At 39.7% G+C, this 17828-nt stretch overlaps 2 protein-coding genes across 3 annotated transcripts in view; one reads left to right on the top strand and one right to left on the bottom strand.

Moving 5' to 3' along the window:
- Il15ra (interleukin 15 receptor subunit alpha) overlaps positions 1 to 8163 on the top strand; it is a 48675-nt gene extending 40512 nt beyond the window's left edge. Inside the window, exon 8 of the mRNA XM_071619900.1 lies at positions 7281 to 8163. Within this exon, the coding sequence (XP_071476001.1) occupies positions 7281 to 7284 (4 nt within the window). The 3' untranslated portion in view covers positions 7285 to 8163. The remainder of the gene's footprint in view (positions 1 to 7280) is intronic.
- The window catches only part of Fbh1 (F-box DNA helicase 1), a 49515-nt gene continuing 34794 nt past the window's right edge, over positions 3108 to 17828 (bottom strand). For both annotated transcript variants that reach the window (XM_027944831.3, XM_027944832.2), the window contains 5 exons: positions 17112 to 17309; positions 16468 to 16593; positions 14784 to 14890; positions 4230 to 4361; positions 3108 to 3615 (listed from right to left, as the gene is read on the bottom strand). In XM_027944831.3, the coding sequence (XP_027800632.2) occupies positions 3445 to 3615; positions 4230 to 4361; positions 14784 to 14890; positions 16468 to 16593; positions 17112 to 17309 (734 nt within the window). In that variant the 3' untranslated portion in view covers positions 3108 to 3444. The remainder of the gene's footprint in view (positions 3616 to 4229; positions 4362 to 14783; positions 14891 to 16467; positions 16594 to 17111; positions 17310 to 17828) is intronic.

Here is a 17828-nt window from a genome sequence, read left to right as displayed (position 1 = left end):
TCCTGGCCTCTGTTTTCTATTTATGATTTGGAAATAAAAAAACATGTACCATAATTTTTTTCTCACCATTTACACAAATGATATATACCATACACACTATTGCTCAAGTTGCCTTTTCTTTTTAATGACTCTTGGTGATCTTTCCATATCAGCTTACATGATAGAAGCTCAACTTCTTGGTTTTTTGTTTTTTTTTTTTAATTTTAAATTTTTGATGAGTGTTGAACCCAGGGGTACTTAACTACTGAGCCAATCCCCAGCTCTTAAAAAAAAATTATATATATTTAATTTAGAGACAGGGTCTTACAGAATTGCTTAGTGCCTTGCTAAATCTATGAGGCTGGCTTTGAACTCCTGCCACTCCTGCCTCTGGGATGACAGGCATGTGCCAGTGCACCCAGCTTAAATTCTTGTTTTTGACATTTTCTCAAGTGATGGTCCTTCCAAAAATTCTACTGGGCTTTCATTTCTTTCACATTTTTGACCCCAAACATTCACGCATATAAAGTGATCCTGTTATTTCATGGATGCGCTATCTTCTCTCATTCTTTAAATACATAAAGATATTTAGATGCTTTCTTCTCCCTCCAAGATGATTCTTTGGTTTTAATATTCAACTTTCATCCTGGAGATGTGGCATGGTTTAATTATGAATTATCCCTGCAAAGCTCACGTGTGAGATAACGTAAGAATGTTCAAAGAAAACTGAATTGAAAGTTATAACCTAATCAGTGGATTAATCCAATGATATGGATTAACTGGGTGGTAACTGAAGAAGGATGGGGTATGGCTGGAGGAAGTAGGTCACTGGGGGAATGCCTTTGGGATTTTTGTCCTCATTGAGCAGAGGTCTTTCTCTGCTTCCTTCTGCATTCCTCCACCACACCCTTCCATCATGATGTTCTGCCTCACTTTGGGACAGGAGCTGTGAAGTCAGTCATCTATGGACTGAAATCTCTGGAACCATGAGCACCAAACACACTTTTCTTCTTCTTCTAAAATTGTTCTTGTCAGTTCTTTTGGTCAGTGACAAAAAAATCTGACTAAAACAAGGTGGTTTTCAGATGTCTGTCAATCCTTGGTTTATTGCTCCTCGTTGAGGGCAGAACACTGAAGACCTGATGGACAGTAAGCACCTGGGTGGGGTTTGACAGTTGCAATCTGACTTCTTTGGGTGATCTGGTTAGCTGTTTCCTTAGGAATTCCAATGCCATTGTCAGCATTTCCACTGAAGCTGGCTGAATTCCCTACAGAAAAATCTCCATTTTCTACCTAGAGGACAAATATATGCTTTCCAACTTGAAAATTTTTGTGGCGGCCATCTCTTAATTTTTTTGCCCTTATGGTTTAAAAAAAGAAAAACCACCTTCAACTGTCATTTTAGTATGACTTCAGAAAAGTCCAAAGCAAATACATATGATTAATTCATCAAATTACCGCAAGTTCTTTATTCACATTTGAGTCTACAGCAGTCTGGCTTCCAGCCTTACCAAAATTTATCAGCTAACATCACTGCTGACTTTCACTATCAGTCTCAGTAACATCTTTCTGTCTTTATTTCACCTGGGTTTCTTTAAAGCACTGGATGCTCAAGTTCATGGCCTCTCTTGAACTCAGTCACAACTCCACCATGATAGTGGCCAATCCTCCTGATTGAGCTGTCACTCTTTTTCACAAAACCCCCCAAGTCTCAAGTTCCTCGGGCTTTTTAGACCTCTGCTCTTCTCATTCTTAACACTCTCCTATGATTTGATGAAGTACAGATGTGTTTACACAGTTGCCTGCTAGACAACCATACTTGGATTTCTCATAAGCACCCACAAACTCAACATTTGGAATATCAAAATCATTATTGTTTTTATACAAACCTACACCTCGCATTTTCCCTTTCTCAATGGAGGGTGCCCTCATCTACAAGGTCAATCAGTCAGACAGTGGGGATTCATATTGAGATTCTATTACTGAGTCACCACACCCACCTAAGCACTAAGACCTATTGATTCTACCACCTTCTTCTTTTTTTGGTACCCGGGACTATACCCAGAGGTTCAATCCACTGAGCCATTAATCCACATCCCCATCCCTTTTTATTTAGAGACAGGGTCTCAATAAGTTGCTTAAAGCCTTAGTTGCTGAAGCTGGCCTCAAACTTCTCTGCCTCAGCCTCCTAAGTCATTGGAATTACAGGTGCTCACTCACCACCATGCCTGGGTGATTCTACCTTCCTAATATCAAGAACAGTTCATCAGAATTACTTACGACTTGTTAAATACCAACTTCTGGGACTCAAACCCAGAGTTTCTGACCTCTAAGTCTGAAGTGGCAACTAGAGATTTTAGTTCCAACAAGGTCCCGAGTGACGTCAATGCTGCCTTTCTGGGGGCCACACTTTCAGAAACACAAATATGTGTGTCCATTCCTTAATCATCAGTCCTAGTTATATCTTATTAATATCCCAAGTATTTTTTTATTTATCTGACCACCTTAAAACATCCTCCAAACTATATCTGGAATGATCTTCCTAAAAAAGATCTGATGTCAGAAGATCCTGAATTCATTTGGTTTAATTTGGAGAAAAATGTGCTGAATTCTTTGATGATGCCATGTCTCTCCTTCACCTGCCATCAGCATCCTACAACAGCCATATGCCAAAATATTGAACACCAAATCCATGTACATCTATGGGATGTGTCATCAATGGTCATTTCTGTAAAAATTTACAACTTTATTACAATATCCACTCAGGATCCACAAGTCTAGTGAACTGGGTACCAGGTACAATCTTTTTGCTCCCTTCCCCTCTACAGTAATTACCCACCTCCACTTTCCCTTACAAGTATTATCCATCTCTTTAACTGTACCTGCTGGAAAAACAAGAAGTCTAGCTACTGTCACTTTATACTTGTATTTTATGTATAATGCCGCTACCCAGTTTAAACTGTGAGCCCCAAAATGACAAAGATTCACACTATGTCTTATATATGTGTGACTCCCCATGGCATGAAAAGCTCATTCTCCGCTTGACATATTATATGAAAAGTGACAAGCTGCTGAAAAGAAAAAACAGTAAAAAGTGAAAGTTTAAAAATGACAGTGCTGAAGCTAGATGTCACAGTGGCATGCCAGCATTGCAATGCCTGTTTAATTGAAACCTTGTAATAAAAGTTTAAATACATAAAATGTTTTTTGTTTTTTGTTTTTTATCAAAAGAACATCCCCCACTTCCCTGACCTGATGCATATGGAGGATAGGCAAGTGGAAACTGGCTATCTGTAGAGAACAGAGAAATGGCAGGTCCAACTCTGGTTGGGTTCCTCTTCCCCAGAAAATGCTCTATGATTGAATTCAGAGTCTCAGGTGAGCAGGACCCTACCCACGCTGGCTTTCTTCAGCACTTGGGAGTCCTCGGCAAGCCCCTCTGTGCAGAGAACACTCGTCTTGGTCTCAGAAGACAAGGAAGAGCAGGGCTTCGTGCCTGGGCAGCACTATGTTTTCCACAGTGCGTTCCATGGAGCGTACCTGCTCCGGAGAGGCAGTCAAGAATGCCAAAGGCCCAATCCGCTGCTCTGCACAGGAGTGGCAGAGGTAGCCACCCTTGTTTTCCTTCCTGTTGCTCTGGTGATAGATGAGAAAAAGAGGTAAGGGAAAAACCCAAGGATGAAGATTTTTCTGCTACATAGTGATCAAATACTGTCATAGCTGCCCAGGGACAAGGCACTATTATGATTCTGATGTTTTCAGACCTGCGCAAACCCTCAGAGGTAACAACTCCCACAGCACCATTATCAACAAAAGACTTAACTCTATCAAATTCTTTTAGGATAGTAACCACCATTTATCTAGTGAAGAGATAAAAAATTGGGGGCTGGGAGTGTAGCTCAGTGGGTTTGGTCCCCAGCACAAAGGAGGAGAGGGGGAGAGCACACCAAGAAAAAAACAAACTGAGCCCTCCAGGTAAACAGTCCTCCTCTGAAGTGTCAGGTCACAGCCTCATCTCATAGATAGGAAAGCTTCAGCTCAGTCAGACTGTACTGCCCACCCTGACTCCAGATTACACTGTGTGACCAAGGGCAGATCTCACATCTGTGATGCTTCTCATGTCTAAAACCCTTAGGAAAGATTACACAAATGTCTCCTTTATCTCCCTCACCCAAAATCCAGGCAAACACATAGCTCTCAAGCAATAAAATGTACATGACTGAATTAAATTCTATAGACAAAAAACATACATAAGTGATGGGCAGCTTCTTCATGGTGAGGACAGTGTCCACAGGGATGGCATTGTTGCACTGACCCACACAGCAGCGAACCACTCCAGTTTTTAAAACATTACTTGTTAGCTCTGCTTGCAAGAAGTACTCCTGAGAAGAAAAGAGAAAGAGATCAATAGCCATACCTCTGCTACCTCCTACTTGGAAACTCCAACAATTATGAAGCTGTAAACTCCCTTTGGACATATCCAGAATGAGAAAACTCCTGACTCTCCTGCTTTCCTTGGAGTTTCTCTAACTTCTTCTGCTGCCAAAGCTGCTATTGCCAAGAGAGAATACTCAGGACAGTCTGATGGGCTTCCTGGTAAAATTACCAGTTTAAAAAAAAAAAAGATTTAAAGGACAAACTTGTAAAAAACTAATGGTTGCAATGGGATTTCAGGACTACTTCTGGGTTATATCTTAAACTAACCCATCCCTAACTGCACCAATAGAAAATTATTTGTATGTTCACTTTACAACACAGGGAAGCTGAAACTGCAAACCTTAAAAAAAACCTTTCCCTAACCAACCCTGCATATTTGCATTTCCCCCAGGCCACTGGCTGACCAGGGGACAAATGACCCCTTAAGCCTCAAGCTTCTTTATCTGTAAAATGCAAAACAACATGGTACCTACTTCAAATGGTTGCTATGAGTAACACACATGAAAGTATGTGTAGAGTGCTTCTGTCTGGCAAAGGTGGGCACCCAGATAAAATGCTGATCATCTCCTAAACTGACCACGAGGTGACCTGACAGATGCTGTTGCCCTCAAGGAGCTCCACATGGTGCTGCTGTACTAGCAGGGCTGGAAGTATCTGCCCATCAATAAATGATGATTTCATGTTTTCTGAACTACAAGTGGCTATTTATAGATTTTTTCCCCCCACAACTATGCTGCACACTTTGTTTTATTTGTTTTTCTCTCTTGGAAAACCTGCCTACCTGCTACAGAAAAGAAAAGAAAATATAAACACTCAAGCGTCAATCAATATTCACTGACAATTGACAGCATGAAATCTTTCTTTACAGATTTTGCAGAAGTCCCTTTGCCTGTTATCTCCATTCCCTTTCCCAGAAGCAACCACCATCAAGACTCTGGCATGTCTCCTTTCTGACCCATTCCAAAATAATTCTTCGCCTTTACATATACATCCAAGAACACAAGGCAGCATTTTATGGGTGTCACACTTTTTGTCTCCCTCTCACCTAGCCATTTTTCTCGAGTGCTATTCATAGAACTCAATCCTTGCACTCTTTTACATTTTATCTATCCCTTTCCTTAGCATGGATATTCAGATTGTCTCCAAATATTTCCAGCAATAGCAATTAATATTTTTGTACATGTTTCTACTGTATGAATTTCTCTAGGACTGGTTTTCAAATTTCCTTGACCCACTTACATTGACATTTTACACATGCACACATGTATAAGAAATTAAAATAAAAATTTCATGAAATGCTACTGAACCTTACATGCAAGGTATCCATTTTAAGATTTTATCCCATTTCACTTTTTTTAAAAAAGCTTGTCATAATCCACAATTAATAAATCATAATGAACTAACTACAACCTACACTTCGAAAAATACTGCTCTAGAGCAGCAGTGCAGTTTGGTCTCAGGGCTCCTTATGCTACTAAACATTAAGGACTCCAGGAGATTATGTATATATGAGTTGTTAATATTTGCCATGTTAGAGGTTTAAACTAAAAAAATTTTGAAATATCCTCTTTAAAAATAACAATAGTCACTGAGCACAATGGTGTACACCACACCTGTAATCCCACTAGCTTGGGAGGCTGAGGCAGGAAGATTGAGAGTACAAAGCCAGCCTCAGCAAAAGCGAGGCACAAAGCAACTCAGTGAGACCCCGTCTCTAAATAAAATACAAAACAGGGCTGGGGATGTGGCTCAGGGATCGTGTGCCCCTGAATTCAATCCCTAGTACCCCCCCCCCCCAAAAAAAAAATATATATATATATAAATCATGGTTTTAAACAACCATATTAAAAAATAAATAAATAGGGCTGGGGATGTGGCTCAAGTGGTAGCGCGCTCGCCTGGCATGCGTGCGGCCCGGGTTCGATACTCAGCACCACATACCAACAAAGATGTTGTGTCCGCCGAGAACTAAAAATAAATAAATAAATATTTAAAAATAAATAAATAAATAAACTTTGAAGAGTAGCATTATTTTACATTTCTACAAATCTGCCTTAATACCTAGGTTTGATAAAAGACAACTGGATTCTCATCTCTGCTTCCGCAATCAATCTGTGTTGCCATCACATGTCAGGTAGCCTCTGGAGACTCCACTTATGAAAGCATCAGAGTGAAAAGCACAAATAACACCTTAACATCTGCAAACACTGTTATATGTTCAATATGGACTACAACAGTGTTACATGTGTAATATGTGCTACTAACTGTGCATTACATATATAACATACATGTACCAGAAATACAGTATATATTGCACACATGGTATATGTACTGTGAACAGTATATCCGTGTCATATAAACATAACACATACTGTAAACAGTGTGTGTTACATACACAATATAAACTAAGAACCCAGTTTGACTTTGTAGAATCCAGGAAGTAAATCTGCATCAAAATGTAATATACTAGGGCTGGGGTTGTGGCTCAGCAGTAGAGTATTCACCCAGCACATGCAAGGCGCTGGGTTTGATCCTTAGCACCACATAAAAAATAAATAAATAAAATAAAGGTATTATGTACAACTACAACTAAAAAAATTTTTAAAAAATATAATATACTTCGGGGCTGGGGTTGTGGCTCAGCAGTAGAGCATTCGCCTTGCACCTGCAGGACCCTGGGTTCGATCCTCAGCACCACATAAAAATAAATAAGTGAAATAAAGATATGTGTCCAACTACAACTAAAAAATAAATATTAAAAAAATGTAATACACTTCAATATGACAAAATCATAGCTAACGTTTCCTTAACCTGTTAAAAACATCCTTTGAGGTACAGTTATTGCTATTAATGTATTTTTACAGATAATGAAACTGAGGCAAACTGGTTAAGTAACGTGCCCTTGGTCGCAAAGGTGTGAGTGGAAGAACTGGGATGTGAACCAGACCTTCACTTTACCATGAAGGTAAAGAACCCACAGAAGGGAAGGGTACTCCCTTTCATCCATTCAACTAGCACTTGCTAAGCACCAACTATGTGCGAGGTACTGCCGTGAGGATATACTTATGAAATTTGGGTTAAGAATCTAAGATCTTGACGACTGAGAATTTGTCTTCTGTGCAACTAGCCTAACCCCACATCACTTTATACCCTCAAAAATGTAATGATTTCATGATTTGCTTCACTTCCTCAAAACCTTTTTATTTTATTTATTTTAGGGTGTTAGGGACTGAACCCAGGGCCTTGAGCATGCTAGGCAAGCACTCTATCACTAAGGTATATTCCCAAGACCACTTGCTCAAAACTTAAAAAGAAACAAATGAACTACAACCACCACAAAAACTTATGGTGATTACATTAGCTATATTTTCTAAGGGGATGCTATGGTTTGAATATGGTTTGTCCCCCAAAGATTCATGTGCTGGAATCTTGATCCCTGGGTTGGCAGTGCTGAGGCGGTGGTACCTTTAAGAGATGGCGCCTACTGCAAGGTAGTTAGGTCATGGGGGCACTGCCTCAGAGGGGATCCATGTTGACCTCCAGTTGCCAGTAAATTCTCATGAGAATGGGTCATTATAAAGTGAAGTCGCCCCATACACTTGCCCCCTTCTATATATCGCCAGTTTCCTTTCTGTACCTCCACCATGTTGTGATGCAGCCAGGAGGCCCTGGCCAGGATTCTACATACTATTTGGCTCTTCCAGTCATTGAAATCAAGCCAAATAAACTTCTTAATTTTTTAAAGTACTCTGCCTCAGATATTTTGTTGTAGCAACACAGAGTAGACTAATACAGGAGTCAAGAACAAGGAGGCTGCCTTACCTGTTTTTGGTTATAGAAGAGATCAAAATGGCTTATCAGCTCAGGTAGCAGACTTTATGTCTTTATGTCTCTAAAATGTCACACCCATGGCTCCACCATTCTCCACAGGCTTTTGAAGTCTCTAAATTAGTTCCCTCACCCTCATCCCAGAGTCTTCAATATCCTCTATGGCCTGCCTTTCTTACCACAGGCTGGACTCAGCCACTTCTGCAACAGGATGTCCCCACATTTACTCACAGATTGCAATAAAGAAAAAGCAGAAGTATTTGACCTCATGCAAGATCTTTCAGACTTAAACATCTGTTCACCCAAACAGGCAGCTTCCCAGGGCTTCCTGAGAGCAACTCTGTGGGCAGACAGATGTTTTCCCACCCAGTCTCATAAGGGGGAACCATTTTTCTAGGTTCCGTATTATTTTCTTCTATGGGGAAAACTCACTTTCTTCATAATATGTATGCAACAGCTAACTGACCAGTTTCCAATTAGTTTTAAAAATCCTTTTTAGGGCTGGGGAAGTGGCTCAAGCGGTGGCGCGCTCGCCTGGCATGCGTGCGGCCCGGGTTCGATCCTCAGCACCACATACAAACAAAATGTTGTGTCCGCGGAAAACTAAAAAATAAAAATTCTCCCTCTCTCTCTCTTTAAAAAAAAAAAAATCCTTTTTAATTCTTACACATAACTGGTGAGCTTCTAAATGATGCAATCTCCAGAGGAATTTCACAATAGGTGGAAAAGTCACACTTGGGTTTGTCTTTACCCAGCAGCTCCAGTTTTAGAAATATATCCTCCACTGATCTCTTTTCTATTATTATTATTATTATTATTATTTTAATTAGTGCATTATAATTATATATATATACACATGGGATTCACTATGGTATATTAATACATGAACATACAACAGTTTGGTAGATTTCATTACAAATGTACCTTCGAGGTATACTGGCAAAAACAGAATTATGACTCATAGATAAGATTATGCATTGTGTCATCATAAAAGCAAATGACTGGAAGCAACCCTATGTCTAAGGCAAAGAGCATAAGTCATGGTACAGTGACACAGACCACTGCTCAGCTGTGCAAGCTTTATGAACTAATGGTGATTTCCTTTTTTCTTTTTTTTTTTCAATACTGGGAATTGAACTCAGGGTCTAGTGAAAGCTAGGCAAACATTCTACCACTGAGCTATTTTGTTTCTTTTTGACTTAATTATCTTTTTTGAATGTGTGAATCCTGTTTTCAAAGTCAAACTTTGTAACAAGTCTCATTTTACCCCAGGTTATTCTCTCTCTCTACCATTAGCAGATACTTGGAAAAAATAAGTTATTGATTTATCTTTCAGTACCCTTTGTAAATTTTAGTAAATCCATATATTTTCATATTCTCCTTTTGCACAAAATGTGCCTTCTCTATATGCTATTTTTATGTGCCTCATTTTGCCACTTAGAAGTGTGTGTTGAAATCACCATCAGAGGGCTGGGTGGTGGTACACACTTGGTCAAAGAACAACTACAAAGCCTGTAGCTTTGTAAGGTCTGGGGCTATGGTTACTTTCAGGAGGGAGGAAGGGTGCTATGACTGGAAGGGCATCTGGAATGGGTGGTAGATCTCCTGCTCTAGAAATATTAGCTGCATCATTGAACTGCATCATTTAAAACAGTTACATTATTTAAAACATTTATGCTATTTTACATACTTGTATTACATTTAACATCAAAAAGTTTAAATTAAAATTTGGGATTGGAGCTGTCAATATGAACAATATTTTTCTTTTCAAAAATGAAGATTCATTAGCTCTGTAATAATAAAGGTTTTATTTTAACATTTTATCCAAATGTTTATTTGGATCCTGATTTGAACAAACTACTGTTAAAAAAACAAAAAGTATTTTTCACACAACTATAAAAGTATGATTATGGATTGGTGTTAGGGGCTGCACATTATTATAAATTTCATATGAGAGACCATCTCAGCATCACTGAAAGGGCAAAGGATACCCTGATACCATGTGCCTCTGGATTGAGGAGACACAGTACACAATCCCTATCATGGAGCATTCCTGCCAAAAAAAAAGTTAAGCCTGAATCTAGGGAAACTTCTGTGGCTAACCTCCAGTTACAGGAAATCCAGGTTAAGCAATGGTAGAACAAGTTATGCTGGGAGTCCACCGGACTCCAAAGACTAACTTCCCCATCCCCCAAGAAGAGCCATCCAGTGGTGAGCCCTGCTGGCTCACATGATCCTGCCGTCCAATGGTGAGCCCTGCTGGCTCACATGATCCTGCCGTCCAATGGTAAATCTTGCTGGCTCACATGATCCTTACCCACCAATCAGACTAGCCCTGCTGGATCACATGATCCTTACCCACCAATCAGAAAGCACCCCAGCCAATTGTCAAACCCTTCAACCATTAAACCGTCATAACTGTCAAACCGCCCCCGGCTCTATAAATATGCAGAGCTGTTCCTCAATAAAGGGGCATTTTCTCCAACAGCAAGCCTTGATTGTTCTTTTAAGTTACACAACCACACAGGAAACAAATCTATAATATGGACCATTCCACAGGACAACTGACCCAGTTTCTTCAATAAGAGAGGGGCATTAGAAGGGGGGATGGGGTACTAGACTCCTCTGAATCAAGCAAGAGACTAACAACCAAATGTTTATTTGGATCCTGATTTGAACAAACCATTGTAAAAATGGCATTTTTTATATAATCATAAAAATATGACTATAGATTGGCATGTAGGAGCCACACATCATTATGAATTTCATAAAATGTGAAAATGGCACTGTAGTTATGGAGAAAAAAGTCTGTTTTTTAGAAATGAGTACTCCAAATATTTATAGGGGTGACTTGTATATGGTTGCTTAATGTATTGTTTTCTCAACTTTTTAGCATTATTTATAAGTTAAAAAAAATCCAACTTTACCCATGCTGTCAAATGATACTATTGTTCTATAATACCCACCAATAAGACAATTTAGTTTTGTTAAACGGCTAATCAGTAATTCTAGGAGAAAACTGTACAACAGTTTGTAAAAATATAATAAATATTGACTATAATAGGCAAGATTATTTGTACATAAAGATTATTATTCCATTTAATCCCTTGGGGTACTGGTTTAGAGATTAAGAAAAGTCAGACTTGGATCTAAACTAAAACCAGCAAACTACAAATAGGCCAAACTATATAAGCACTTGGTTCTACAAATAAAGTTTTATTGGAACAGACACACTCATTCAGTAGCTTGTGTCCATAGCTATCCTTGAGGTACAACAGGAGAGCAGAAAAGCTGTGATAGAGACCATATGACTGGCAAAGACTAAAATATTTACTTCCTAGCCTTTTTCAGAAAAAGTATGCAGGTGACTCAGATGCCACTAAAGATGCAAACTAAGCAAAAGGGCTTCAGTTCTAAGTTCTGATGCTTGGGTTGTCAGGGTAGGCCCAAGTGGAAATGTACCTAAAGAAAAATGTATCCGAGTTCAAATTCCAAAAACATTCTTACCACCAAATACATCTATCTCATAGAGGTTTAAAGGAAAATTGACAAAGGAGTCATGAAACATAAAAGTGATAAAAATGCAACCATAAATTTGATGTTTTTTTGAGATGGGGTATTGCTATGTTCCCCGGGCTGGTTTCAAACTACTGGCTCAGGTGATCCTCCTGCCTCAGCCTCCTCAATAGCTGGGGCTACAGGCACACACATGCCTGGCTTAATCTTTTGCTGTGCAAAAGACTTATCATTTAAGCATACTTTTCCCTTTCAAGCTGATACTATCCTCCTCAAAAATGTGAAGAGAATGCCTATTTACGTATATATTTGTCCTCTATCTCTTAATGTAGACACAGGATTTATGACAGCAAGGGCCTGGCTAAGTTGCTGAGGCTGGCTATGAACTTGAGATCCTGCTGCCTCAGACTTCAGAACCACTAGGATTACTGGAGTGAGCTACCATGCCCCAGCTCTAGAAAAACAGTCCTAAAATTCATTTGGAAGAATAAAAATACCCAGAATAACCAAAGCAATTCTAAGCTAAAAAAGTAATGCTGGAGATAACACAAGAAACTATAGTAACAAAAACTGCATGGTGGGCTGGGGATGTAGCTCAGTTGGTAGAGTACCTGCCTCACATGCACAAAGCCCTGGGTTCAGTCCCCAGCACCACCCAAAAAAAAAAAAAAAAAAATTGCATGGTACTGGCATAAAAACAGAAACCAATGGTAGAGTACAGAAGACACCGACACAAACCCACACAAACAGTCACTGGATCCTTGACAAGGGTGCCAAAACCATACACTGGAAAAAAGAAAGCCTTTTAACAAACAGTGCTAGAAAAATTGGTTATCCATATGTAGAAGAGTGAGACTAGATCCTTCTCTCAACCTGCACAAAAGTCAACTCAAAATGGATCAAAGACCTAAGAATTAGACCAGAAACTATGTAACTCATAGAAGAAAATATAGGGTCAACACTCCAACATATAGGCCCAGGTCACAACTTTCTCTATAGGATTCCGTTATAAAACTCAGGAAATAATGCCAAGAGTTAATAATTAGGATGGCATTAAACTAATAAGCTTCTGCACAACAAAGGAAACAAGAATGTGAAAAAAGAACCTACAAAATGGGAAAAAATCCTTGCTAGCCATGCAGTTTTTGTTACTATAACTCTGTAATATAATATGATATAATATGTTCTCTTCAGCTCTGTTATCTCTGATAGAGGATTTATATTCATAACATCTAATGAACTCAAAAAAACCCCACCAAAAGTACAAATGACCCAATGGATAAGTAAATGAATTAAACAGACACTTCTCAAAAGAAGAAATACAAATGATCCAAAAATATATGAAAAGATGTTCAACATCATCAGCAACCGGGGAAATGCAACTCAAAACTACATTCAGAATGGCAGACAACAAGAATACAAATAATAATAAACGCTGGAGAGAATGTGGAGAAAAAAACACGTTTACACTGTTGGTGGGATTGTAAATTAGTACAATCACTAAGAAAATCAGTATGAATTTTTCTCAAAAGACTAGGTATGGAACCACTATATGACCCAGCTATCCCATTTCTCATATTTACCCTGAAGAATTAAAGTCATCATACTACAGGAATACACACATAATAGCCAAACTATAGAAAAGTCTAGGTTTCTGTCAATGGAAGAATAGATAAATAAAATGTGGTATATATACACAATGGAGTTTTATTCTGCCATAAAGAAGAATGAAATAATGTTATTTGAATGAAATAAATGTTATTTGAAGGAAAATGGATGGAACCTGACAATCTTGTTAAGTGACTCAAAAGATCAAGGATCCTAAAAGTTTTCTCTCATATGTGGAAGCTAACAGGAAAAAGGAGAAGAAAGTTGGGGGCGGATCTCATGAAAATCAAAGAGAGATCAGTGGAGAAAAGGGAAGGGGTCAGTGGAGGGAGGAGAGAAATGAAAGGGGAAATATTGGGAAAGAATATTGGCTGATATTGGCTAGATGATATTGTTATAATGTGTGCATGTATGAATATATGTAACAAGATCCCACCATTATGCACAATAATAACATACCAATAAAATAAGGGAAATGTTATTAAAAATATTCAAAGTATGACTATCAAAGTTGTTTTACCACCACTGACAACTCTTGAGACTTTGAACATCACTCACTATACTGTTTACTGTATAATCCAGTCATTAGTAGCAATGTTTAGACACTACAGCTCCACCTGTCTCACCTCCTTGAAAAAGCACAATATAGCTCTTTGAATAAAGCATCCTGTTGTACAAAATCTTATGTTACGAAGACCACTAAAAAAAAAAAAAAAACAGTATTTCTATTAAGTTTTATGGCTAAAGTTTGGATTTCAGGCTTGAGTATCTTTGGTTCAGGAAAAGATGGACTAAGCAATTACCGTTAGCTCAGATTTGTTGACTATTCCAACAAGGTTGAAAAGATGCAATCATTCATACTCCTGACTGCAAAAGGCAGGAATGATAGAAACAAGAAAGGAGAGTAGGGACAGAGTTGTTTATGGGGAGTAAAGAGAGGTGTGTGTGTGTGAATGAGCTCGCTTTTCTGCATCTCAGCCTGTGACTTAGGTCAGGTACCTGCATGCTTAATTCCTCCTGGAAGGACTAATCCCTTCTGGAAAACTCTACAGGTGGCAGCAGCAGCTGATATTTCAAAAGGAACAGGGAATGGGAGGTAGAAGTTTAGATGCAGAAAACATTCTTGCTGATTTTTCTCCTAACAGTGTTGACGACTGAGCAAAAAATAAATTAAAAAACACATGAAAACAGTTGACATTTTAAATAGACCTTTTAAAATTGAACTGGGAAAGAATCTGGAAAGGAAACACACTTTTGTTAATGGTTTGAACACCTCTTGCTCTAATGACTGGCCTCTGTACACTGAAGAAACCTTTCCTTCTCGTTTGACATCCTGATCCAAAGCCCTGCAAAGGCCTACAGGTGGAACTCTCATTCAAACCAAATAAAGTCCAAACGTTTTGCATTCCTCTTACCCCAGCCAAAGTCAAAATGTTTTCCAGTGATTTGGTCATTATGAGACGTTTCTTGGCACGAGTTACTGCAACATAGAGTAAATTCCATTCATCCTCAGAAAATGACTCTAAAGAAAGGGGGAAAAATCAACTCAAAAGCTTGCTTAGGAAAACTTGTATTCCCATCTAAGAGTTTTCAACCCCTCAGTCACGACCCACCCAGTCAATTCACTCAAGATTTGTTATATACAGCTACAGAATTTTCCTATAAATATCAACTGCAAAAGCAAACAGAAACTTTGCACACTAGTGGTACAAAATACTGGTTTTTTGAGCCCGGCTACAGTAAATGCTGGGAATATGCTGATTGATTACTCAATATCTGCAATGAACCAGATGGCTACTGATTCCAGTTCTGCTCACAACACCTGTGAGGCAAATGGAGAAATTGCATTTTACAGGTGTTAAGTGATAAAAAAAGAAGCCAGAACTAGATTCAAGTCTACAGTCTCCAATGCCGGGGCTCTTTCCATTTCCTTTTGCTGTCTCTGTACTGACAGCCCAATCTGGAAACACCTTACATTGGCACAGGACAACCAGGAAAGAAAAACCACATTTGTAAGTCTGCTTATCCCTCTCATCTCAGTCTCAATACCGAGCACAACAGAGCAGCTGGTCTTTAAACAGAGTGAAAGCCACTGAACTGTACAATTTAAATGGGTGGACTATGTGGCATGGAGATTATATCTCAAAAAAGCAGTCATCAAAAAAAAAGTATGGCCAGGCATGGTGGCACATGCCTGTAATCCCAGGGGCTCAGAAGGGTGAGACAGCAGGCTCACGAGTTCTAAGTCAGCCTCAGCAAAAGTGAAGCGATAGGCAACTCAGTGAGACCCTGTCTCTAAATAAAATACAAAATAGGGCTGGGGATGTGGCTCTGGGGTTGAATGCCTTTGAGTTCAATTCAGGGAGGGAGGGAGGGAGGGAGGGAAGGAAGGAAGGAAAAAGTATGTAAATATAAACCAGAAGGGGGAGAAACAGTAGCAGCAAAATAAATATCTGCCCCCTCATCCCCCCAAAAGCAGATGATCTCTCTCAACAGTACCTACTCCCTTCTTCCACTCTGATTTATGTTCTGATTTATGGCTACAGAGAAGGAATGTCAGTTTTTTATTTTCATCACTTCAAATGTTTTTATTCCAAGATTCAAATTCAAACAAAGTACCAATGTTTAGAGTTTAACAACTAGCCTTGAGTATAAATTTATTAAAAAGTAGACAAATGATAAAGAGTGCTAGCTCAACTTCTTATGATTTTCTGATTTTTTTAAATAAAAGGAAAGGGAATTAATGAAAGAAAAAACACCTTGGAAAGCAAGTGAATGGAAAGCTTTAAAAGCTTTTCTGAAGCGGGGGCACCTAATAGCTGCTGATGACAACGTGAAGGTGAAGAGATGTGTGTTGCAGGGCCACTGTGAGCATAACCCTAAGACAGGAGGCCCTGTGACAGTTTACAGTTTGATTTTTCTAAGAACCATCGTGTTAAGAGTCAAAAGTTTAGAACTAGGAGGTGTTTCTCTTCTTATAGAAGAAACCTACCAGGAGGCCACAACCACCCGATCAAAACCAAGGCAGTCACAAGGAGCCATCCAGTCATCTCCTAACTACTAAACTAAGGGTATCCCAAGAGCAACCAATGTCCTTACCAACTCTGAAGTGAGGAAGCTGGGCAAGATTATGCCTGGCACAAGGCACTTTCACAAAATCATCCAAAACGTGCACGGTATCGAACTCCAAGCCTTTGGCTTTGTGCACAGTGCCCAAAATGTACTCTAGAACAAAAATACAGTGCTCAGTTAGATGGGGACTTTGAAGGAAAAGAACAGAGAAAAGTTTGTTTTCTGCATGCAGCTCTGTGGGAAGAGGAGGAGGAAACTAGGGCCCAAAAAGTGGGAAGGGAGGGGATTGAGAAGAAAAGTAGAAAATGAGTCCCAGAAGTACCTCAGGAATCACATCTGTAGCACAGAGTGACTGTCCCTACCCTTGCATGTTACACAGGTAGGACAGAGGCCCAGAAGAGGCTGCTTGGTTTGCCTAACATCACAGATGGAGGAGCTAGGACTAAAAAATCCCATTCTACTGACTTGGAAGCGGAACAGCAATAAAGAGCCCTATGGCTCTCCTTTCTACTTATTTAGTACTTATTTATTTTATGTGGAGACGGGAATTGAACCTGGGGCCTTGTCCCTTTTCTCATAAACAGCCATCCAAGGTCATAGCTATTTCATGCAGGTAAGAAGAACATCCCACCTCCTCTTGAAGGGAGGCAAGAACCAAGTACTTTCCTCACCTGCAAAGTCCCAGTCTTCTATATGGCACTTTCCTATCCTTTCCACCAGTTCTGGGATTCTGGTGCTATACTTTTCAACCACCGCGATCTTTGCTTCAAGCTCCTTGTCCTCAGCAGCAGTCACATACCTCTTGAAGCCACTGAAGCCTTCTTTGTGTACCCACCTTCGGATGAATCTGTCTTTAATGACGAGGTTTTCTGAGGAGAACACATACAGTCAGCAGGTGCAGGCTCCCCTGACTCTAGCTGCACATTCCTAACCAACACAACAGTGGGTGCTCTGAGATGTGGAAGACCCAGGTTCCAGTCCTGACTGCATCACTACCTCACTGTGTGTCCCTGGGCAAGTCAGTGCAGCAGCCTCTCCGTCTCCAACTGAGGATCCAGAGCCCTATACTCTAGATCCTCACCTACTTCACAGGGATCTGGGATAGCGTCATGAAAAGGGAAAGGAAAGCACCATAGAAATACCAGAACATATCATCTGGGGCCCACACAGAATATTAATGTGTAAAGCTGCCCAGGCATACAGAACGATGTCGGGGAAGACAGCCTCTGGGACCAATGCTGGCAAGTAATGAGACCACCAAGAGGTGGTCCTGGAAAAGTCTGTCAGTACCTCTAAAAACCGAAGGCCTCAGGCATCCCCCTCTTCAAGGGAAAAGAGCAACACTAGCTGCCCTTCTCAGGAAGGACAAGAACACTGTCCAAGACTGA

This window comes from Marmota flaviventris, chromosome 12 (assembly GCF_047511675.1).
Source record: "Marmota flaviventris isolate mMarFla1 chromosome 12, mMarFla1.hap1, whole genome shotgun sequence".
NCBI lineage: Eukaryota > Metazoa > Chordata > Mammalia > Rodentia > Sciuridae > Marmota > Marmota flaviventris.
The sequence above is the reverse complement of the archived record's forward strand: the minus strand, read 5'-3'. Positions and strand labels throughout refer to the sequence as shown.